Source organism: Anabrus simplex, chromosome 1 (genome assembly GCF_040414725.1).
Source record: "Anabrus simplex isolate iqAnaSimp1 chromosome 1, ASM4041472v1, whole genome shotgun sequence".
Taxonomy (NCBI): Eukaryota; Metazoa; Arthropoda; class Insecta; order Orthoptera; family Tettigoniidae; genus Anabrus; species Anabrus simplex.
In genome coordinates this window covers 27,267,993-27,294,184 of record NC_090265.1, presented here as the reverse complement: position 1 = coordinate 27,294,184, position 26,192 = coordinate 27,267,993, and the positions used below count along the sequence as shown (strand labels likewise).

General features: G+C 38.0%; 1 protein-coding gene across 1 annotated transcript in view; it reads right to left on the bottom strand.

Annotated features, from left to right (window-relative positions):
- Positions 1–26,192, bottom strand: part of LOC136883533 (heparanase) — a 142,758-nt gene that overhangs the window by 40,672 nt on the left and 75,894 nt on the right. The window contains exon 5 of the mRNA XM_067155903.2: positions 13,150–13,697. Coding sequence (XP_067012004.2) covers positions 13,150–13,697 — 548 coding nt within the window. The remainder of the gene's footprint in view (positions 1–13,149; positions 13,698–26,192) is intronic.

Sequence of the window (26,192 nt, the reverse complement as noted above, 5' to 3'; positions counted from 1 at the left end):
TGTCCTTAAAATTAACATAAGAAGATTGACAATATTAAAAACAAAATACTTAAGAGAAATTATATAAATTCTTTCTACAATTGAAAGCAGTTGTCAAGGAAACACTTGTATAATAATCCATAGAGAATATGTTCTAATGGTTATTCTTTTCTTAAACAAGTTCATGAAAAAAAAAAAAAAAGGGAGGGCCAATTTATAAATTAAAAATTATACATTTATAAGAAATTGTTGAAATGAAGAAATCCAGATTTCATAATATGGATTCCTATTACGATTGCAGATGAAATATTACTAATTCCTAGTTGTCAATTCTTTTTAAACCTGCATTCCTCTGGAACAGTATCTCCTGTCATTTTCTTACGGTCTTGTGTCTGGTGTAGTAGTGATGATGCATTATCTCTTGTTCACATACAGTACATGCACTTTTTAGTGATAGATTTTTGTACTCAGTGAGGAGTAAGAAGGGAGCACTGCCGGTTCCGGTAAATACTGCCAACTGAATGGAAATGAAATCTGAATTGAATCGATAATATGATCGATCAATATGAATTTTCTAAACCTTTATTATCTTAACGCCAACAACTGTGTCACACACATAATACATAATACTATATAATATTTCCCGATGCGAAACGTCTTCCTAGCATGAATTCTATAGTTTAGCTTCGCTGTGTAAACAACAACAGTACGAGTACGTAAAGTGTACGCCAGATGTCGCACAGCGATGATAAGCGATTCTTAGTTTGTGTTTCAAAGGTTGCCAATACGAATCTCGAAAGATAACCGAAGTCGACCGATTCAGCACTAGGGTGTAAATCTATCGCTAAAATGTGCGCAGATAGTACTTGAGGAGGTGGAGGAGCGGGGTATATTGGTGTGTCATGAACTTCCTTGTTGTTATCTTCAGCTTCAAAGGAAGAGAAATACGTCGTAGGGCTATCTGGAGGCGGATAAATTCCAATTCTTTTCTTGTGATGTTTTTCGAGCATTTTCAAATATACCAGAATTTTATCATATAATGGGTTCTTATATTCTATAGCCTCATTAAGGTTATCATTTTTCTTTATAAGTCGGTCTAGATGAATATATAGATCTTCATACGTATTCATTAAGTTGCCCTTTTTTAATTTTTTTATGATGGTCAGGTCTTGTTCTATGTTGGTAAATTTATGACTTGTGGTAGTCATGTGTGTTCCCATAGCTGTGAATCTTCTTTGTTTTTCAACATTCACATGTTCTAAATATCTTAGTTTAAAATTGCGGCCATATCGTCCTATGTATGTATTCTTGCACTCAAAACATGTAAGTTTATATATTCCCGAATCAAAAAAATGATCTTTTTCCAAGAGATTTACTGTATCAAGGTTGAAAATACTCTGTTTCATGTTGTTATTGGTGGAAAATGCGATTTTGATATTTTTTCTCTTAAATAAATTTGTTATTACGTGTATGTTTGGATTATTATATGTGAACTTGATGTGTTTCTCAGCTTTTCTAGGTTCGACTGCTAATTTAGATTGCCGCTTCTCTGAAAATTTATTAATTATTTTATCCATCATGTTATTGTTGAAACCATTCCAGAGGGCTTGTTGTTGGGTAAACAACAGTTCTTTATTCCTTTCAGATTTGGATAAAGGAACTAAATGCTCTGTTAACGTAACTATAATATGCTGATCTTCGAGTTGTTCCTGATAGTGGTCGGTGTGAAAGTGGATTTTCTGTGTTTTTTTTTTTTTTTTTTTCATGAACATTTAAGAAAAGAATAATTATTAGGACATATTCTCTATGGATTATTATACAAGTGTTTCCTTGACAACTGCTTTCAATTGTAGAAAGAATTTATATAATTTCTCTTAAGTATTTTGTTTTTAATATTGTCAATCTTCTTATGTTAATTTTAAGGACACTTCCTCTAAAGCATTGATACTTTGTCATTACATGAATTTTTCATCTAAACAGTGTTATGTGGCTAAAGATGTTAATAATGTACAAAACATATACCACTTTTAACCAATAAGTTGCCTTAAGCAATTGAGTGTATCGACAAGGTGGAAAATAAAAAAATACTTAGTTTTGAATCACTTTTAATGATGTATTGGATATAACAGCTAAATCTAACAGTCCTGTGTAAATCCTATACAAACACTGCATTAAAAAATCTCATTATGACATATCGTATAAAACGATATATTTTGAACACATTTTCTGATAAATGTATCAGCTATAACGCCCAATGTTAATTTCTGTTTGTTACATGTACCAGGAGGTACACCTCTATGCCGCACATTTAAATCTTGTGCCAATAAGAACTCCTCTACAGGAAAAACACTGAACTTGGAACTAGACCTACTTCAACTTTTCCTCAGAAGATGTCACCTCCTTAATTTTGTGATTGTGAAGTTTCTAGTACTGTATAAATTCTACGTGTTTTGTTTACCATTTATCAAGAAGTTTGGACTTTCTGCAACAGATGTCACTACAAAAACTATCAACATGCACCCTGGTGCGAAGTGAAGGAACTTTTTTTGAAGAAATTTTGTATTCATAAGTTTTTCTTTACTAAATTTCATTCATTCATTTGTAGGTTGGCAATATCTATCTTTTCTTTCTGCCAGTATTGAATCCAGCCAATCGCTAATTTTTGTAATTAATTTCCGACCTATCCTGGATTTCTTCTTCGATTTTGAGTGTAACTTTTGATGTTAACCAATAAAACGCCGTGGGTGTGTCTTGATCATTCATGAAAGGTCTCAAACTTTCCCCGAGGGTTTATAAACAGCGGATTTTCACGTCTCTTGGCCATTTGATCAACATCTAAGTGTGTGTATGTGAAGCAGGAGGCGGGAGGTACCTCTTTCATCTGGCAGCAGTTCTTCGGCAAGGTAATGGCCGTTTAACATCTTTATTCCTTGCTAGCTCCGCAGTTTAACCCGAGGGATAGGTCCGAAACTTGAATATGTAACCTACTTCTCTAAAATGTAAGTTCTGCCGGTTAATGTGAAAATTTTATAAAATCTGTAACCGTAATTTGGGGATAGAGAGTGATTTACCCTCTCGAGCTCCCTTTCATATTGGTTTGAGGTGACTACATTTTGGTAATTGGTTTTCTTCCTTTCCTTAATGTCTTAAATTATTCTTATATGAGTCACCTCCATAGTTTGGGAATAGCTCCTGTCTCATCGGCCTAGTGCCTTTTAGGTTTTAAGAATGCATATTTAGGAGTGCAAGTACACGCCTCCATTCAATTTGGTGTGCATTGTGTTGCCTTGAGTAGGCTGGGAACACTGAGAGCACGTCAGCTCTTTTCGGGTATTGTAAGAATGCCTCTGGAAGGCTTGATATTGTGAACTGGGAGCAAGTGCTCCATGTATTAGGGGATTTGTGCCCTTTGTGTAAAATTGTAATCTTTTATAAAGTTGAGCTAGGAGCTCAAAATTGTTAACTAGGGGCTTGTAGCCCAAGAATGTTTAAATTCTGATGTCTGGGATCCTCCCAAGTCTTGGTTATAAATTGCTGTGTCATTGTTATTTCACTAAGTTGTTTAAATTTTGTTGTTTCAAGAAAATATAACCTTTGTTAAAATTTTAAATGACTTTGTAGTTAGATCCCTTCATCCCGGCACCTTCTATCACCTCTGCTGATCCACGGGTAACCCCGTAACATTACACATTTGGGAATTGCTGACAACGATGTAACACTTATTATTGTAGATTTCACCAGGCGAGTTGGCTGTGTGGTTAGGGGTGCTGAGCTGTGAGCTTGCATGTGGGAGATAGCGAGTTCGAATCCCACTGTTGGCAGCCCTGAAGATGGTTTTCTTGGATTCCCATTTTCACTCCAGGCAAATGCTTGGGCTGTACCTTAATTAAGGCCACGGCTGCTTCCTTCCCAATCCTAGGCCTTTCCTATCCCATGGTCACCACAAGACCTATCTGTGTTGGTGCGACGAAAAACAAATTGTATTATTGTAGATTTCAAACCAGTCTGTTAAATAATCATGGCAAGCATCGCTGTGAAGGTGATGCAAAAGAAAACGAAAGTGTTTAATAATGAAGAAAAGTCACACATAATATGGGGATACAAATGTCAGCATCACAAAGGAATTGGGAGTACCTCACTGAACGATGTCTACAATTTGGAAGGAAGGAGAGAAAAAAGTCTCTTTTTGAAGTAAAATCTTTAAAAAATCCAGAGAGCCAGATCATCTGAGCATGAGATATTGAAGACTCTTAACTTAGATGGTTTAAGCAGCAAAAAGCAAATAATGCGCCGGTCAAGCGAAAGCAGTCCTACTCCACGAATAATGTATCAAGCTGTAAATACAGAACGTATTTCAGTTACTTGCAGATATGAGATTTTTTGGAAGGAAAAAAAAAAGAAATGGTTTGTGCGACTATCGGCTATAAAGATCTTGATTGGTGGTCTCTTTGGGGTCGTTATAACCGATTTCGACTGTAGTTGCCAAATATTTAGGGCTTTTTTCAAGCAAACAGTCAGATGAGCTACGTTCATTGGTTAGCAAGAAAAATAGCAAAATATATCCAATACCTTCTTCAACACTTTTACTTGGTACGAGGTGCTCACTCATGCAAGTAAATGTAGAGGAACCTGTTTCAGAAGATGAGTAATATTGAGTTTTTGAAACTGTACGGCTTGGAATCATACTCTTCAATTCTTTCAAGTATGATTTTTATAATAGTGGTTTAATAGCGCACTAAAACATCAAAGGTTTTCAGCAACTCAAGGATGGAAATCAGTCACTACTGAACAGCATTTAGGGCAGACTTCCTATCTGTTATTTTCCTAGCCTTTTCTTAAATGATTGCAAAGAAAATTGTAATTTATTGAACATCTCCCTTAGTAAGTTATTCCAATTCCTAACTCCCCTTCCTATAAAGAAATATTTGCCCCAATTTGTCCTCTTGAATTCCAAATTTACATTCATATTGTTATCTTTCCTACTTTTAAAGACGCCACTCAAACTTCTTTTACATCGTACCGACACAGATGGGTCTTATGGTGACAATAGGACAGGAAAGGGCTAGGAGTGGGAAGGAATCGGCCGTGGTCTCAATTAAGGTATAGCCCTGGCATTTGCCTGATGTGAAAATGGGAAACCATGGAAAGCCATCTTCAGGGATACCGACAGTGGAGTTCAAACCCACTATCTCATGGATGCAAGCTCACAGCTGCACGCCCCTAACCGCATGGCCAACTTGCCTGGTATATTCGTCTACTAATGTCATTCCACGCCATCTCTCCACTGACAGCTCGGAACATACCATTTACATGTTATAAACGTCATGATTAATCCGTATTGAAAGTTGTTATGACTTAAAAACCAATGAAGGTATGTGTTAATCCACCTATTCAATACTTTTTGTCCACTTATATGTGGTTACAAATACATACTAATACATATACAAATACATACTAACACTTAACACAAATACATACTAACACTTAAAGTAAGTATTGAATAGGTGGATTAACATATACCTTCATTGGTTTTTAAGACATGCCATTTGGTCGAGCAACTCAACTCCTTTTCCCAAGTCTTCCCAACCCAAATTTTGCAACATTTTTTTAACGCTACTCTGTTATCTGAAATCGGCAAGGCTGAGAAAGGGCTAGGATTGGGAAGGTAGCAAGCATGGCCTTAATTAAGGTACATCCCCAGCGTTTGCCTGGTGTGAAAATGGAAAAACCATGGCTGCTGACAGTGGGATTTGAATCTACCAACTACCAAATGCAAGCTCACAGCTAGGCGAGCCTAACTACATGACCAACTCGTTCGTAAGAAATTCAACTTTTGTCCAAATAATAATATTAGCTGAAGTAACTTGGAACATAATTATTTAATTTCTTTTAAATACTGAATTAAATTTGTGTTTATAAAACATTAATTGAATTCTGTAGAGCCATCTTAATTTCTTTTAAACAAATTAAATGTAAGAACTAATTTAAATTTGTCTTAGTTTCTAAAATGAAAAAATAAAGATTAGTTTGTAATTAAATTGTATAGCTTATGTCTCCGTAAGAATCCCTATGTATGATATACTTTTGTATCTTAAAACTTGAGCTGTTAATATCCCTATTGCATGCTTTCGGGGTTACAGGATTACTGCAGAGAACCTGTCAACTGCCTCCCTCATGTTAATTACTTTTTGATTTGTTTCAAGCTGGAATAGCTAAAGTACATTTTCATCATTCAGAGAGGAAGATAAGCGTCTAATGTGGCAGTAATGTTGAAATACACTATCTCTCTCTTATAGTTCTGAGGACCGTGATATCCGAGAAGGCTATTGGTCAGTTGTCTGCATCTCTTGCTGTCCTCAACCAGATGTGCTGCATCAAAGATGTTCAACTGAGTTACACTTTTGATAACGTTCGACCTTCTAGTGGGAACTCATCCACAATCTCTCCTGCCAGAACATTTCCAAGAATGATCAGTTTTTCTATGCTGTCATTCCCACGTTGCTTAGTGTGTCCAAAGAATTGTAAAACTCTTTGTTTACATATCTATGATAATTTAATTCTGAGGTTGAGCTAGTTTATAATGGAATCATTGGCATTAATGACCAGACAAAGTAGACTGTTTCAGTCTGTCATTTTAGGTGATGTATATTTTCAGTAATAAACTGGGGCAAGAGATGTTAAGTACAGAACAGAAATAACCAACTGGACAGCAGAGGTATGTGAACCAACAACCTTCCTATTTGGGAACAGATGCTTTTATGAATTATTTCAAAGAAATTGGAAATTTATCAAACATTTTGCTTGACTAATTATTCTAATGCCTAACTCCACTTCCTATAAATGAATACTTACCCCAGTTTATCCCCTTCAATACAAAAATATCGTCATATTATGATCTTTCCTACCTTTAAAAGCTCCATTCAAACTTATTCGTCTACCAATGACATTCCACACCATCACTCCACTGAGAGCTTGGAACATACCACTTATTACAAGTCATTATCCTCATGATTTTTCCATATTGGAAGTAATTATACAAGAAAATAACAGAGATATTTTATTGGTCCACCTATTCAATACTATTCACTTTTATGTGGTTACATTTATATACAGCTATATGTTTCGCCCTTTCTAGAGGGCATCTTCAGCCTTTAGTCAATCTTAAAATGTTGAACTTCAGTATTAAATAAAATGTGAAACAAGAAGCTAGATAATTAACAATGTAAAGCTAATACTAGTATACCAAGTCATTTATAATATAGACAATGCTACATTAAAACTGTGATAACATAACAGATTAAAACTATCTCAATGTCAGTCTAAAACTATGCGCCTGAAACTAAAACTAGATCTTCATCTTTCTAGAACGTGTTGAACTTGTATATTCTCGAATATGTAATTCCAAGAAAGTCACAAAAGATCTTGTCTAAAGTTAAAGTTTGTGTGTTCAAACTGAATAAAGATGATTGCATTTGTACAAGAATATAATTTTTTGAGTGAGTTGTGATATACGTAGTTGGTGCTATCGTAAATAACAGGTGAGTAAGCAAAGTTTGTCAATACAGACAGTTATAAAATAAGGCATACGGCGTTAGCTGGAATCGCTGTTAATAAGATAAAGGTGAACTGAAGATAACCGTGTTGTCACATTGGATGTAAGGCCCTTTGCAGAGAGTACCAGATAGTTGAATGGACCATCATTTCTATGTAAATCTAGATGTTACACATGTCCTCCCAGTAGTGTTAGCTTGTCTGTTGGTCCTACTCCTAGTGTTGTATCTATGTGGCAGAGGCGGTGGGAAACATGGAGTGGGAGGGGTTACGGAACGTGGAGGGGAAGGAGGGGGTAGGTGGAGCTTTATGTGTCAGACTGTTGAAGGATGGGAGCTACTATGATTGGCAGGAGCGGGTCTGATATTCGGAGAGCTGGAAGGAGTCTTTGAACGTATAGAATCGAATATACAGGGGTATATCTTTACTTGATTTAACCATATTCAATAACTCGGGTGTGAACTCATGTAATGAGCTTTTGACGTCCGTGACATCATTAAGATTCTTATCCTTGTTATAAGCTTGATCCAAAAAAATATATATATAAACTTTCTACCTCATTTAGGAGATTACCTCTTCCCATATTCCTAAATATTGTCAAGTCCTTCTCTAGTGAAGTGAACCGGTGCCCTGTCTCCCTCATGTGTGTGCTCATTGCTGAGAATTTATTATGCTTCTCCATGTTGAAATGCTCCATATATCTTGTAAAAAAGCTCCTTCCAGTCTGTACAACATATGAACACCCGCACTGTGTGCATGTTAATCCGTACACTTAATCTGTACACTCCAGATCCCATATATCGGTTACTGCCATAATTTACTTTATTATGATTAAAAAATAAGGTCTGGTTCATATCAGTCATTCGAAAAGCTAAACTGGCATTATGTTTTTTTATATACAGTATTTGCGATCTCATGGACAGGTGGATTATTATACGTGAAAGTGGCATAATTAGTTTTTTTAATTCTGTCTGGCACTAGATTTGTGGACATACTATTCTTAATTTTATTAATTAGTCGATTGACCATTTCAACTTTAAATCCAATAAGTCTTGCAAGATTTCTTATGTAGCTCAATTCAACGTTTAAGTTTTTAGGGGACAAACAAATTTTCAGAGCTCGATAGATTAAACTATGGAAGGATACTTGTTTATGAGAACCAGGGTGTAATGAAGAACTATTTATGGTTACTAAGGATTGTGTAGGTTTTCTATAGATTTGGAATTCGAAGGTATTATTTATACGTGTAACTGTTATATCCGTTGCATACTCACCCATTATATACGATAGCACCAACTACGTATATCACAACTCACTCAAAAATTTATATTCTTGTACAAATGCAATCATCTTTATTCAGTTTGAACACACAAACTTTAACTTTAGGCAAGATCTTTTGTGACTTTCTTGAAATTACATATTCGAGAATATACAAGTTCAACACGTTCTAGAAAGATGAAGATCTAGTTTTAGTTTCAGACGCATGGTTTTAGACTGACGTTGTGATAGTTTTAATCTATTATGTTATCACAGTTTTAATGTAGTATTGTCCATATTTTAAGTGACTTTATATACTAGTATTAGCTAGTATTGTTAATTATCTAGCTTCTTGTTTCACATTTTACTTAATACTGAAGTTCAATATTTTAAGACTGACTAAAGGCTGAAGATGCCCTCTGGAAAGGGCGAAACATGTACCGTAAAACTCTATAGCTGTATATAAATGTAACCACATAAAGTGGATAGTATTGAATAGGTGGACCAATAAAATACCTTTGTTATTTTCTTGTACATACCACTTAGTAGAGTAGCTCATCACCTTACTCTCAAGCCCAAAGCCTGCAAAATTTTCGTAATACTACTCATTTGTCAGAAATCGAGAATAAATTGCACTGCTTTCCTTTCAGAGATGATAACTTCTACAGGCTGCAAGGGAGGGTAGAGTGAATGATCTTACATATTTCTTAAAAATGATGAGTTTAAATAATATGATTCATTTACAAATGCACATATTCATACCTTTCAATGTTCAATTAAGAATCCATGGAACATAGCTGTGCTCAAACAGTGAAAAAGCATGTTCCAAAGACTAACTCTTATTGAATGAAAACCTACAACTTGTTTTCAGTTTCATCCAGGTCAGGAATGGAATGAATAAAGCCCTCCATCTGGCAGTGAGGTTAGGAAATGTGCCTGTTGCACTCCTCGGGGGCAATGGTTAATGACTGACAGATGAAATGAAATGGTATTGGAGTGTGTTGCTGGAATAAAATATGACAGGAAAAACAGGAGTACCCAGGAAAAAGGCTGTCCCGCCTCTGCTTTGTCCAGCACAAATCTCACATGGAGTGACCGGGATTTGAACCACGAAACCTAGTGGTGAGAGGGCAGTGCCCTGCCGCCTGAATCACGGAGGTTACCCACTCACTTTTATTACAATATTTAAATTATACAGAAAACCATTCTATTTATTAAGCTGATATACTCAATTTTGACTTTTATTAATGCTTTGTTTTACTGAAAAAATTGCAAAGTGTTATTTGACTCCTTTCATCCCTGATAATTCTTATAACATTCTGATTCTTTTATTTTTCACAATATTGTTTCAATGACACACACCAATTTCTCTTTTCCAGATCTCGCTGGGTTGAGCTTAGACTGATAACAAAACCTGGGTATCCAGATAGCCGTTACATCGGGTATGGATATTCGAAAACCTCACAGTATGAGTCATACCTGATAAGTTGCTTGTGTGTATTCTCAGCAACATGCTGTATTCCCTATCCCTCTGTGAGATTGCTTCCCCGCTCCACCACCTTCCTCTTGCTAAACGTAGCTCTTGGAATACTTTTATAATAGAGAAATGTACACTCAAGTTTGAGCATTAAATAAATTTCACATTTTAGTCTTTGCTATAGTCTGTAATTGTCCTGGTTCTTTTCGTGCATGTTATGATGTGATATCTACTACACTTCTGTCCACACAAAATGCACTTACAATCTTCGTCTGGCTCATGGAACTTCTGGTTTACGCATACCTTGTGGTGAAACCCATGTATGGAGAGTCGTGTTATCACGTGGCGCTGTGTGTTGCACTCTCTAGTCCATCTATCGTCCGTCATCGCTGGTGAGGCGTAGAAGTCGAGGTCGATTTCACTTTTCTTCCTTTCCCTGATCTTTACTAGTGCCCTGCTTGCTTCCGTTGATTGTAGGTAGAACTGTGATCGTATGCCTTCTATGAAATACGTCTCCCGCAGCATTTCATATACCATCCGGGATGGCACTGTCTTTCCGACTCGGGTAATCCTCTTCATGAACATTGCTTTTATTCTTTCTATTCTCATCAGGTCTCCGATCTTCAGCTTTTCCCACACGATCTCAATTCCATGTGTTATCACTGGCGCAACTGTTGTCTTGAAAAGTCTCATCGCCGTGCTGATTGAAAGGTTTGAAATGTTTTGGATGCTGTATGAGGCTCTGATTGCTGCTGCCGTTCTTTCTTGAATATGTATACCAAAGGACGCCGCCGTTGTCTGTAGTGTTATTCCCAAATATACTTTTAGAAAAGTCTAAAATGAGATTGGCATTTCTTTCTTATTTTTTGTTATTTAACATAATATGTATCACTTTCCTAAAAATAATATGGTCCGTTCACAGTCTGTTTAGAAATAGTCAATTCAACTTGTTGACAAACACGTCCAATGTTTGATGATGATGATGCTTGTTGTTTTAAGGGGCCTAACATCGAAGGTCATCGGCCCCGTCCAATGTTTAAGTACCGACCAGTTATGTTTCCTTTTACCAATAAAAATATTTAATTTGCAGCTTCCAGGTTTAAAGTGTAGGTCTAAATAATATTTTTTGAATAAGAGAATTTATCCTGAAGATTAAAAAATATTCTAAGCATTAAATACAATTATTTTAACATTTATCGAGGGGATGCTCAAACCTAGGTCGGATAGAGGAAGGTGCCAACCCAGCAGGAGCTGTGGATGATGATGATTCCTCATTAGGACACAAGAAACGTAATAGTTATTCACGTAACAGTCACAGAAAGTGATTTTTTTTACATAATGAGTGAGACGGTATCCCCTGCCTGTCATAAGAGGCAGCCCCAGGGGCTCTCAACTTGGGAGCGTGAGTTGGGCGACCACAGGGCCCTTAGCTGAGTCCTGGCATTGCTTCCACTTACTTGTGCCAGGCTCCTCACTTTCTTCTATCCTGTCCGACCTCTCTTGGCCAACTCTTGTTCTTTTTCAACACCGATGGTATTAGAGCATTCGAAACCTAGGGAGTCTTTCATTTTCACATCCTTCGTGGCCCTTATCTTTGTTCATCCGATACTTCATTTTTCGAAGTGACAGATCCCTTCTTTTCTCTCTCTCTCTCTCTACCCGCTGTGGGTGGGGCTGCAAACGAAGATTACACCCACAGTATCCCCTAACTGTTGTAAGAGGCAACTAAAAGGGGTGACCAAGGGATGATTGTATTAGAGCCATGAAACTACTTGTGATTAGTACCATCATGCGGAGAACACCATGGGTCGCCTTTACTTGCAAGTAGTACCACTATATTAGGTACACAACAGGTTTGTGATCACTAACAGCAGAGAGTGGCTTCACTGTGGGTTTACAGTACCTAGTACAGCTCTGTGAGGAACACCATTGGTTTGCATTGCCTATGAGCGGCACAATTATGGGAGAAACACCATAGGTCTGTCTTACGTATGAAACTTGTGAGTAGTACCATAATGTGTGGAACACTGGGAGTCTACGTTACTGCAATATGACAAATACCATGTTTCTACTTTATTAGCGACAAGTAGCATTATGAGGGGCCGTTGACCTGGACATCAAGCATCATTGTTTCAAGAATGTGCCTTAGAAGCAGTCCCTTGGTCAGCAATTGTTTTAAGATAGTTTCTGGGTCGGATCCACGGATTGTCTTCAAAATCATATTCATCCATGCACTTTTCATCATCACGTTTTGAATTCCGGTCAGTGGATGATTTTGGACTTTTAAATTGTCATTTCATTTCATCTCATCTCATTCCATTAGGGGCTAATGACCTAGATTCTAGACCCCCTTTAAACAACAACCATCATCACGGATCAAAATAAATTAAAAAGATAAATATTAATTTGATGGTAGACAAAAGAACTGGTGGATCTAGCAAAACTACAAATGTAAACTTAACAGTTTTCCAGTCTGCCAAAAACACAATTTCAATAGAAATATTACAAGGAATAATCCTTGTTTAATAATGTGGTTTTTTACAGATATGTTATTGTGTGTTCGGCAGACTGGAAAGTTTACATTTAAACTGAGTCAACACTGAAAAGTATGGCTTCCTTCTTAACAAACTAGCAAACCTAAATGGCGTTTGGGAGAAGAGTCTCAAAAACGGGTAGTCCCTTGTAAAAATGTGTAACATGCAAACCCTAATCAGGAACATCCTTCTATGACCGTTATTTGACGCTGAGTAGTGTATATTTTACCGGCCAGTGGGTGAATATCAGTGTAGTAACTTGCTGTGGCTTGAATGGTGTCACTGCACGCAGTCATAAAATAAAGGCCCTGTAGAAAATAAGTCTTTAAATGAAGATTGTCTGGTACTCACCGGACGAGGTTCAAAGGAGTGATCATCCAGAAGAGCATAGTGGCCACCGAGTAAACTCTGGCGGATCACTACATCAATCCCCAGCCTGGCAGCGACACCCAGCTTATCGAGCCACAGGAACCCGGCCAAGAAGCGATCCGAGAGGTCGGGAGCGCCTCCTCCATATGCAGAACTCGTTTCCGAGAGCCATATTGGAACTTCTGGAAAAAAATCAGCTACTACTTCCTCCACAGCCTTTATCTGTTGCTCCAAGACGTTGAGGGTCTGCGGACTGATGAAGTCTGCAACGGTGGCTGTTCTACCGTTCAAGTAATACTGGTGCCAGGTGATGGCATTCAGGGTTTGATCATCGATACTGGAAAGAAAATCTCTGAGGTATGCAATGGATCCTTGTTCAAGGTCTCTGGGTCGCGTGACGTCGGGTCCAACTAACTTGCTACTTCTGTACTGAGGGAACGATTCCAGGAGATTCCTCAGCATGACAAAGTCTTCACCCAGCTGATAACCACTGACAGTTGTTTGAAACACGTGTTGGAAAGAGTTTGGTTCTGGTAGCAAACAAATTATTATACTATATTAAAAAATGAATTCTTAAAATTAATTTATTATGAAGGTTCTATGAACATTTAGCAATTAAGAAGTCATACCTGAACTAGAACATGTTTCGGCCTTCTTGTGGCCATCCCCAGATACTTTCAGTCAATTACTTGAATCACATGGTAGTAACGTGTTAAAAACAGGATAAACACATTAAAATGTTTTTTAACAAATTAAAATAAATGAGCACATTATTCTATAAAAATTGTGTGGTCGATTGTTTGCTTGTTTAAAAACTTCTTGGATTAAAACTTCGTCAAAAATTTTTGTTTATGAACACACATGATGAACAGATTCTAGGCTGACTGACAGTTGAAGATGTAATCTTTGCTATCTTACATCCTTATAAAGTATGAAGTATTTTTTCTCCGATGTCAATAAGGAACCTGATGATTGAATGTAGAAATTGAATTAATTAGCTCTTAAAGAAAAAGGAAATGGAAGATGAGAGAGTTTCATAACTCCGCCATTGTCCGGTTCCAAGTCCGGAATGAGAAAGGAGGAGGGTTTGCTGGTCTGGCACCCAGCTGTAAAACTGCCAACGCCAAGTGTTGGGCAGCGGGAAATAACCTGACTCCGTAAGGAGGCCAACGGCTTCGGACGAATGAGGAAATGCCACTGGAATCCATTAGGTAGCGTCTGTTCTTCAGGTTAGGAGCGGCTGCACAAGGCGTCTGTACTCCAGAGAAGTGGCCTCATTATCACCTCACTGGATCACATCCAGAGTTGTAATTCGGGACCTAGTCCCACACAGGTGACACCTTGACAGTCAACCATGAAAGGTCTTTTAAGAAATACTCCACCGGCAGAACCAAGAGTTCAGAGAAGGCAGCATTCGGATAAGGTGGACTGCCACTTAAAAGATACCATGAAGTCGGAGGCATGGAAATACCCCAGTACCACATACACGAACGAGACAAAGTCAAGAATCAAATCAAAGCAGATAACTTACTTCTCTACACACTATAAAAACTCACCCATGCAAACCGGTAAACTATAAGTAATCACCGACATAATGGACCAATACAAAATTCTTATCATGGGATTACAAGAAATTAGAAACACTGACTAGGATGCCTTGGAATCTCAAGGGTACAGACTTTATAAAGGTATATCCCGTAAGAGAGTGATGATGAATGTCCCACAATTTGGAACAGAATTTTTGGTCAACCTTAAAATAATAAACTCAGTTCAAGAATTCAAATCACAGTCTCCATGACTCTCAACGCTCACCTTAAAGGCATCTAATAAAATCTATACTATAATAAATGCCCATGCTCCCACTAATGATAAAAACAACTTTTCAAAAGACCATGAGGAAACAGAAGAATTTTGGGACCTACTGGACCAGACCATAGATAACATCCCCAAACACCATGTAAAATTATTAATAGGCAACTTCAACGCTCAACTACGTAGAGAGAGAAAATACCGTAACATCATTTGAAAATAGCCAGCACACAAGAAAACAAATAAAAATGGAGAGAGACTAGTTGACCTGTGTAGAAACCATAATTTTATCTCAAAATCTACATGTTTTAAGAGAAAACCTCAAAAACTCAAAATATGGAAACACCCTGACTACACTAAAGGAGAATGGCAACTGGATCACATCTGCATAGGCAATTACCACCACAAAGAGATCTATAACATCAAAGTCCTCCGAAAAATAGACACAGGTTCAGATCACTACATAGTTAAAATAAAAATTAAGCTCACTCCCGAGAGGAGACTACAAAAGCAAGCCCCTGAAACTAAAAGAAGAATAGATTCTACCAAGCTAATCAACAATGAAAATTACCAAAAAGCAACTGAAAAAATAAAAATCACAGATAAACTTGAAGACTTAGTATACAACCTTGAACAAATTACAGAAGACCTGGCTCAAATTAAACTACGTAAAGAACACCAATGGTGGAACAGCGAATGTGATGAAACAGAAGATAAAAGACATCAGGCATGGCTATTACATCAGTCCCAAAAATCAGAAATATCCTATTAAAATCTAATAAAACAGAGAAAAGAAGCTACCCAAGTCTTAAGAAGAATAAAAAGACAGCATCATAAGGACACACTGCAATTAACTGAAGAAGAATTCAATAAAACTCAATCAAGGGACTACACAACCTTAAAAAAACAGCTCCAAAAATATGAACTCCTGACCCTACTGATGAAGGATGAAAATGGTAAGCTGCCTCATAACAATAAAGACAATGCAGAAATTCTGGCTAAATATTTCAACAAGCTTCTAAATTGTGAGGAACCTACAGAACTCCTGCATTTGGACACCAACACCCCAATAAAAACACCACCAGAAAACATCAATCCCCCCCACAATAAAGGAAGTCTACCAAGCACTGAATAAATTTAAAAACTACAAAGCGCCAGGAGATCAGACCTTTGCAGAAATCTGGAAATATGCAGGAAGATCAGCAAAAGTTTCCCCCCATCAACAACTTGTCTCTATCTGGATTAAAGAAGAACTGCCAGAACACTGGACAACAGCCCTCATTCACACACTGTACAAAAAAGGAGACAAAACCGACCCTAACCACTACAGGCGAATCTCACTCCTAGATATAACATACAAAATATTTTCAATAATCATCCTTAATAGGATAAGTTTACAACTTGAGAAAGAACTAGGAGAATATCAAGGAGGTTTCAGAACCTGGAGGAGCTGTCCTGATCAGATCATGAGTCTTAAGTTGATAATGGATATAGTGATAACATTTGTAGATTCAAGAAAGCTTACGATTGCATTCATGGAGAATCCCTGTTTAAAATTTTAAGTCACCTTGGACTACACCCCAAATTAATACGCGTGATAAAATTGACTCTCACTAACACCAAATCAAAAGTGAAGTAGGGGTGAGAAGATCAGACCTTTGCGGAAATCTGGAAATATGCAGGAAGATCAGCAAAAGTTGCCCTCCATCAACAACTTGTCTCTATCTGGATTAAAGAAAAACTGGACTACGGCAGGGAGATGGGCTCTCACCGCTATTTTTTACTTGTGCTCTAGAAATGGTAATTGGGGAATGGTTTAGGAAATGTCCCCCAAAAATAAAGATTGGCCGAAAAATCAAAACAAATTGCCTGGGTTTCGTCGACGATTTAGCATTACTAGCAGGGGACATAAAAGAAGCAAAAACCCAGATATCAGAACTTCAAAACGTTGCAAATAAAACTGGCCTCAAAATATCCTTTGAAAAAACTGAAATTATGCCCCAAAAATCAACACAACTAAAAGAAGTTACCATAAATGGTAATAAAATCAAAATAGTAACTCAATTTAGATATCTTGGAGAAGTAATAACACATAACCTAAATGAAAAAACCTGAATCCAAACAAGAACAAATAGATTAGCTAAAGCACAAAAATTAACATGGGATATCTACAAAAAGAAATGTCTATCAATAAATGCAAAAATAAAACACTAAAACACAGTTATAAAACCAGAAGCTACATATGCAGCAGAAACACTTTTTCACCTGAATAAACAATCAAAGACTGACAGACTTCAGAAAATTGAAAGGAGGATTGGAAGAACCTGCATCAACAAAAAATACCAGAAAGATGGACAGTGGTGGATAATACCTAACAAAATCGAGTACGAAGAGCTAGAACCCATTACAGATACTATGCGTAAGAGGAGACTGGGATTCTTTGGACATATCATGAGGATGCAGGATTCGAGACTTCTGAAACAACTAGTACAACACAATCTCGTCTCAAAAAATACCACAACAGGATGTAAATGAATCAGAGAAGTAAGGAGGATCTGAAGGAAATAGGCCTTACAACAGAAGACACCACAAATAGGATAAAATTGAATACAAAACTCAAGAATACAAACCTCCGCTTTACCCTTACATGAAACAAACCAATAACATGCATATTTTCAACCGAGGTAAGGGCATGAAGATCGGAGTGTGTGAAGAAGTACTGGGAGGATCGCAAAGCCGGAACAATCCCTTCAAAGAGACCTGAACGATGGATTGACTAAAGTGATCCTATGCGGTCATAAAAGAAGAAGAAGTAGTTTCATGTGATGTGTTGGTATGTTCTGTTTCTGTGTGTTTCCCATGATTAAAGTACTATGTAGAGTTGTACAAAATGAGTTCTAACAAAGTATTTCTGGAACCATGTCCATATAACATATTTTCTTCTTCTATGTGTGAGTAATGTGTCCTGGAAGTTTGACTGTATTTTATAATTACGCCCTGTTTATACCTATATTTAGTTTGGTCAAATATCCGGTTCCTAGGTTCGATTCCTGGCTGAGCCGTAGATTTTAACTGTGTGTGGTTAATTCTTATGGTTCAGAGATTGGGTGTCTGTGTTTTAATCCACTTCTCTTCATCTACGTACAAACCACTGCAAAAAAAAAGGCAACAGTAAATACATCCCTCCAAAGACAATACGCAGCCGTAAAATTGAGTCAAATCCACATTGAGTGGTGACTCCCCAATAAATTAGAAAAAGGCCAGGAAGATAATCATTAAGTTCTGGTATGGCAGGTTATCAGCGTTGTTGAAACTAAAATCACTACTCTGACATCTACTACAGGGATATTTTAAAAAAAATTATTCCGGGGACTGTCGCTCATCCAGCCGCCTGCACTGTCTCCCGCTAAGCACTTTGCCGTGATGCGCTTCTCAGCACCACAAGCCCTCTCCTTTGCAGGCCACTGAGAGCTTTATCAGCGTAAGGTTCAGTGTAGTCAAGTGCTGACGTGTTTAGTGCTCACTGTGTTGTTCCAATGCCATTTTCATTACATTAGCGTGTATATATTGTACCGGGAAATTATTGTGGGGTTTGAGCATGGGAAGGATCTCAGGTAGTGTCCGGTGTTTTTTGGAGCAGGTACAGAGACGGATAGTATCGCAAGACGAATAATAGATGGTAATTCTTTTTTTTATATAAAATTTATTAATAATAGCCACAGATATATCACCCTGCAATCTGAATGGAGAACTCAAATTTGTAGTTAATATTTGTCACAAATGTAAAATCAAAGTGTTATGATCTTCTTGAAGTCTGTTTGCTTGAGAATATCAAGAATAATTATCACTCTTCCATAGAACATGAATAACCTACAGTCTTTCTAATTTGAATGTAAACACAAAATAACAATTTGCACCTGGGATCAGTTCATTATTTATGGTGCTGACCTACAGTCTTTCTAAATTTTAAACCACAAAAATGAACACACACTTGTCATGGAAAAATTAAATAAAATATTTAATCTCTTGCTGAATGTCTTTCAGTTCGTTTGAATTTTTTTTTTTTTAAAGATGGAATTAATAAAGCACTTGAAAATCCTAAAGTTCATCTAGGTAATGTGAATTCAAATTAATTAATAACTTTGAAAATGAATTTATAGCAAAATGTGAACTTCTTTTAAATGGCAATAAAATTATGAATTAATACCAACATGAAGCACTTGTAATAGCACTGTACTGGACTAAGTGCTTTGTAAAAAGACAGTCAGTTGTGATTACTACTCAGAATATGAGAAGATCTTTTTTTTTTTTTTTTGCTAGGGGCTTTACGTCGCGCCGACACAGATAGGTCTTATGGCGACGATGGGATGGGAAAGGCCTAGGAGTTGGAAGGAAGCGGCCGTGGCCTTAATTAAGGTACAGCCCCAGCATTTGCCTGGTGTGAAAATGGGAAACCACGGAAAACCATTTTCAGGGCTGCCGATAGTGGGATTCGAACCTACTATCTCCCGGATGCAAGCTCACAGCCGCGCGCCTCTACGCGCACGGCCAACTCGCCCGGTATGAGAAGATCTGCTTACGAGTGTTGAAGTTGGTGACTTGGTGTCTGGAACATTCCGCGGAGTGCGGGCGAAGACTCGAACTGAGCACCGGCGATGTTCAGTGAAGATACCACGTCAATCTCCCTCGTCAACGTCCCTCGATGGGTACCATAACTGAAGAAACCATGTAAATCACTCGTAGGAAGCGACGTTTGATGTAGCAGGATCTCATAGCACTTTTGCCAAGATTTCCGTTGTTCTTGGTGGAAATATCGGAACACGGAAAGTTCAATTGGCACTATTGAATTCACATGTATCACAGATATTAATACTACACACTGTCGTAATGCACAGTTCTATTCTTACACTGATGTTACGATGTTAAATTAACATTCACAGTCCATGCTGCAGAAAACATTCTTATATACACAGTTCATGGGTTTGAGAATTAACACAGTTCATAATCGTCACTAATTATGTCTGAAATACAATTGTAAAGTAAGGGCCTTACTAATAAAAAGTCCTTATACCGTTGTTTAACTCTTGTTTAGTTATACAGTGAATAAACCCTGTATAAGCGTTTTACATTTTTCTTACTAATAAATGAGGTATACGCATTGTATTACTACACAGCACGTATACACTCGTTCCAAGGAGTAGGAATCTCTTCCTGCAGTTCACTGACGTATTTCGCATGTTCACCGCCTTTATGATCGCTTCTGCTGGTTATCTACGAGCAAAACTTTCCGGAAAGTCGCACAGTAGCACGGCATATCGAAAAGGCAGTGGCAACACTAAATGAGACAGCTGGAAATTCGCTTATACTGATATAAACATTTCTTCAGCTTGCTTGTGTAATGAACGCCAAAAAAGGAAATGGAATGGCTTAAGAAAAGATCAATAGCTCCTAACTGGGGTAGTTCGGAAAACGTGAGCAATTGTAATTGAATCGGCGAGTTGAAAAGGGTACACATTCCAAAATCCTTACTTTTCAGGAGAAAGGAAAACCTAGGAACTCTGACCTACTGAAGGCATGGACATGGCTTAGGTGGCGGTTTCCAAAATAATTCGCCGTGATCCTTAAATTTGAAAAATATTATTTACAAGAGAAATTTTACAAATACATTCCGAAACAAAATCCACCAATTTACAACTTACGAACTATAAGCTCCGTGACACACATATCTTAGAGGTTCTTTGATAATGGCTTCACTACAAGTTTCAAACCAACTATAGATCTAGTTACAAATCCAGTTGTACAATGCAAGTTAGTAGGTTAAAAGCAACGTAAAAAGCAAATACAATTTACAGTGAAGTGAACGTACTCTCCTAATCTTTTTCTTTTTTTTTGCTAGTTGCTTTACGTCGCACCGACACAGATAGGTCTTATGGCGACGATGGGACAGGGAAGGGCTAGGAGTGGGAAGGAAGCGGCCGTGGCCTTAATTAAGGTACAGCCCCAGCATTTGCCTGGTGTGAAAATGGGAAAACATGGAAAACCATTTTCAGGGCTGCCGACAGTGGGGTTCGAAACTACTATCTCCCGAATACTGGATATTGGCCGCACTTATCAATCAATCAATCAATCAATACTGATCTGCATTTAGGGCAGTCGCCCAGGTGGCAGATTCCCTATCTGTTGCTTTCCTAGCCTTTTCCTAAATGATTTCAAAGAAATTGGAAATTTATTGAACATCTCCCTTGGTAAGTTATTCCAATCCCTAACTCCCCTTCCTATAAATGAATATTTGCCACAGTTTGTCCTCTTGAATTCCAACTTTATCTTCATATCGTGATCTTTCCTACTTTTATAAACGCCATTCAAACCTATTCGTCTACTAATGTCATTCCACGCCATCTCTCCGCTGACAGCTCGGAACATACCACTTAGTCTAGCAGCTCTTCTTCTTTCTCTCAATTCTTCCCAACCCAAACATTGCAACATTTTTGTAACGCTACTCTTTTGTCGGAAATCACCCAGAACAAATCGAGCTGCTTTTCTTTGGATTTTTTCCAGTTCTTGAATCAGGTAATCCTGGTGAGGGTCCCATACACTGGAACCATACTCTAGTTGGGGTCTTACCAGAGACTTATATGCACTCTCCTTTACATCCTTACTACAACCCCTAAACACCCTCATAACCATGTATAGAGATCGGTACCCTTTATTTACAATCCCATTTATGTGATTACCCCAGTGAAGATCTTTCCTTATATTAACACCTAGATACTTACAATGATCCCCAAAAGGAACTTTCACCCCATCAACACAGTAATTAAAACTCAGAGGACTTTTCCTATTTGTGAAACTCACAACCTGACTTTTAGCCCCGTTTATCAACATACCATTGCCTGCTGTCCATCTCACAACATTTTCGAGGTCACGTTGCAGTTGCTCACAATCTTGTAACTTATTTATCACTCTATAGAGAATAACATCATCCGCAAAAAGCCTTACCTCCGATTCCACTCCTTTACTCATATCATTTATATATATAAGAAAACATAAAGGTCCGATAACACTGCCCTGAGGAACTCCCCTCTCAACTATTACAGGGTCAGACAAAGCTTCACCTACTCTAACTCTCTGAGACCTATTTTCTAGAAATATAGCAACCCATTCAGTCACTCTTTTGTCTAGTCCAATTGCACTCATTTTTGCCAGTAGTCTCCCATGATCCACCCTATCAAATGCTTTAGACATGTCAATCGCGATACAGTCCATTTGACCTCCAGAATCCAAGATATCTGCTATATCTTGCTGGAATCCTACAAGTTGAGCTTCAGTGGAATAACCTTTCCTAAAACCGAATTGCCTTCTATCGAACCAGTTATTAATTTCACAAACATGTCTAATATAATCAGAAAGAATGCCTTCCCAAAGCTTACATACAATGCATGTCAAACTTACTGGCCTGTAATTTTCAGCTTTATGTCTATCACCCTTTCCTTTATACACAGGGACTACTATAGCAACTCTCCATTCATCTGGTATAGCTCCTTCGACCAAACAATAATCAAATAAGTACTTCAGATATGTTACTACATTCCAACCCATTGTCTTTAGTATATCCCCAGAAATCTGATCAATTCCAGCCGCTTTTCTAGTTTTCAACTTTTGTATCTTATTGTAAATGTCATTGTTATCATATGTAAATTTTATTACTTCTTTGGCCTTAGTCTCTTCCTCTATCTCGACATTATCCTTGTAACCAACAATCTTTACATACTGCTGACTGAATACTTCTGCCTTTTGAAGATCCTCACATACACACTCCCCTTGTTCATTAATTATTCGTGGAATGTCCTTCTTGGAACCTGTTTCTGCCTTAAAATACCTATACATACCCTTCCATTTTTCACTAAAATTTGTATGACTGCCAATTATGCTTGCCATCATGTTATCCTTAGCTGCCTTCTTTGCTAGATTCAATTTTCTAGTAAGTTCCTTCAATTTCTCCTTACTTCCACAGCCATTTCTAACTCTATTTCTTTCCAGTCTGCACCTCCTTCTTAGTCTCTTTATTTCTCTATTATAATAAGGTGGGTCTTTACCATTCCTTACCACCCTTAAAGGTACAAACCTGTTTACGCATTCCTCAACAATTTCTTTAAACCCATCCCAGAGTCTGTTTACATTTTTATTTACCGTTTTCCACCGATCATAGTTACTTTTTAGAAACTGCCTCATACCTGCTTTATCAGCCATATGGTACTGCCTAACAGTCCTACTTTTAAGACCTTCCTTTCTATCGCATTTATTTTTAACTACCACAAAAACAGCTTCATGATCACTAATACCATCTATTACTTCAGTTTCCCTATAGAGCTCATCTGGTTTTATCAGCACCACATCCAGGATATTTTTCCCTCTGGTTGGTTCCATCACTTTCTGAATCAGCTGCCCTTCCCATATTAACTTATTTGCCATTTGTTGGTCATGCTTCCTGTCGTTCGCATTTCCTTCCCAATTTACATCTGGCAAATTCAGATCTCCTGCTACAATCACATTTCTTTCCATGTCGTTTCCCACATAGCTTACTATCCTATCAAATAATTCCGAATCCGCATCAGTGCTACCCTTTCCCGATCTGTACACTCCAAATATATCAAGTTGCCTATTATCTTTAGAAATGAGCCTTACACCTAGAATTTCATGTGTCTCATCTTTAACTTTTTCGTAGCTTACAAATTCTTCTTTCACCAGAATGAAAACTCCCCCTCCCACCTTTCCTATCCTATCTCTACGATACACACTCCAGTGCCGTGAGAAAATTTCTGCATCCATTATATCATTTCTCAGGCATGATTCAACTCCTATTACAATATCTGGTAAATATATATCTATTAAATTACTTAATTCTATTCCTTTCTTTACAATACTTCTACAGTTCAGCACTAACAATTTTATGTCATCCCTACTTGATTTCCAGTTCCTTGTTCCCTTATCACCGCTCCCTAGGCCATCCCGTTTCCCTGAATGTACCTCCCTATTACCCTTCCAAACAAATTTCCTAACTTATACGTACCACTGCGGTTTAAATGAAGGCCATCCGAGAGCAGATCCCTATCTCCTACCCACCCATTAGGATCTAGAAATTTCACTCCCAGTTTCCCACATACCCACTCCATAGTCTCATTTAAATCCCCAATCACCCTCCAGTCAGTATCCCTCCTACACAGTATTCCACTAATAACAATCTCCGCTTTCTTAAACTTCACCCGTGCTGCATTTACCAGATCCCACACATCTCCAACTATGTTGGTACTTATATCAGCTTGCCTTACGTTGTTGGTACCAACGTGAAACACTACCACCTTCTCCTTCCCCTCCTCCCTCTCTTCTACTTTCCTCAACATCTGCCTCAACCTAATTCCTGGATAACATTCTACCCTGGTTCCCTTTCCTCCACACACTTTCCCCACGTGTCTAACGATGGAATCCCCCATGACCAGAGCCTCAACCCTACCCACCTCATTTGATCCCCTCCCCTCCTGGTCAGCCCTATCTTTCCTGATAACTGCAGAAGCTACTTCCTCCTCCCTTTTCTCCTTCCCATAACCCTGTTCCACCTGTCTTTTCCTATCCTCTACTCTACATTTCCCTTTCCTACCTTTTCCCTTCCTCCTACTTCCATGCATCTCAGCAACAGTTCCCTGTCCCTCATCTTCCCTCTGTTGTTCTACCTGGAGTGACTCGTACCGATTTCGCACAGACACCTGTCCTGAATTCTGATCCTGAATAGAGCCCTTGGCCTGCAATCTCCTTCCCCTTAGAACATTAGACCACCTGTCTTCTACAACTCCTCCCTTTCCTTCCCCTCCCTCTTGTACACCTACTGTAACCTGTACATTGTTTGAGGGAGTCCTATCTTCCTTCCTGTCTTCTGTGAGAATCCTAATTATCTCCCTCAAACTTTCCAACTCCTCTCTCATACCCCTCAACGCCTCACCACACCCACAATAAGTACACTCGCGCTCCTTAGCCATTCTTTACGGGGGAAAAATTATAAATTAAAAAAATAAAGCGACTGCAGCTATCGAGCTCGGTCTCTCCTAAACTCTAGCGTACATCAAGTGACACTGAACTACCAGAGGCAAACCCCAAGGTAAATATATTAAATTACAATCTACATATTTAGTGAAATAAGAAATGGGAATGCCTTGAAAACAAACAGGCAAGCCCAGCTGAAAGGCTAAGGCATCATAAATAATTAATTTGGCGAATCTAGGTTAGGCTAGGGCAGACTCCTATATGAAATAGCAACCGAACATTATGGAAATTTTAGCTGGAAGGGAATTCAAGAGTGCTTACCCGAAGGTGGCCCATCCCGGTAGCGAAGCGCTGCACACAACGTAAAACTTCCGACAGACCAAGACAGACTAAGGCAGACTAGGCAAAGACAAGATCAAGACAAGTCCGAATTATCAAGAACGCAGCTTCGCTCTCTATATATAGGTAAACCCTGGCCTTGGAGTAGCCAATCAGAAAGCATGAGTCCGCCCATCCCCACCCAGTTTCACCAATCACAATTCCTACTTTCAGTCGCGAACTTTAACTAAACTTCTCGAATACGCACATTCGCGAATCTTCCATTTCCAGAATAGTTAGAAAATGCCTTCCAGAACACATAACCAACAAAAGGCAACACACCCTGTTCAAAAATTCATGTAACTTTCTGGATACTTCCATTAAGTACAGAACTGAAATCTACTACTTACACATACCATATGTTACAAATATTACACAGTACAGGTTAGGTCATTACAAATAAAATATATAACCACACTTTACAAATAAAGTCTTCAATAAACATTTTTCACTTCCACTACATTGTTCACCTGTGACATCTTCCTCCCCTCGAAAGTCGAGCCACGCTCGACCATTAACATAGTTTCACTGGGGAGAAAGCAATAAAACGTTCTCACACAGTACAGATAGTAAAGATACATTACTCTAGCACACACGATTTCTTGAAGTAGACTTTCTAAGTAATCAAAGCAAAACAAACCAAACTGTCACATAATTTTCAAAAATTACAAAGGTGTTCATAGATCCACCTATTCAATAAATATCATAAAATCTACATGGATAGTAACACCACACTTCAAAATGCCTTCTGAACCTTTTACAATTATTTAGACAATTTCTAGACTGTCCACCAAAGGATGTAC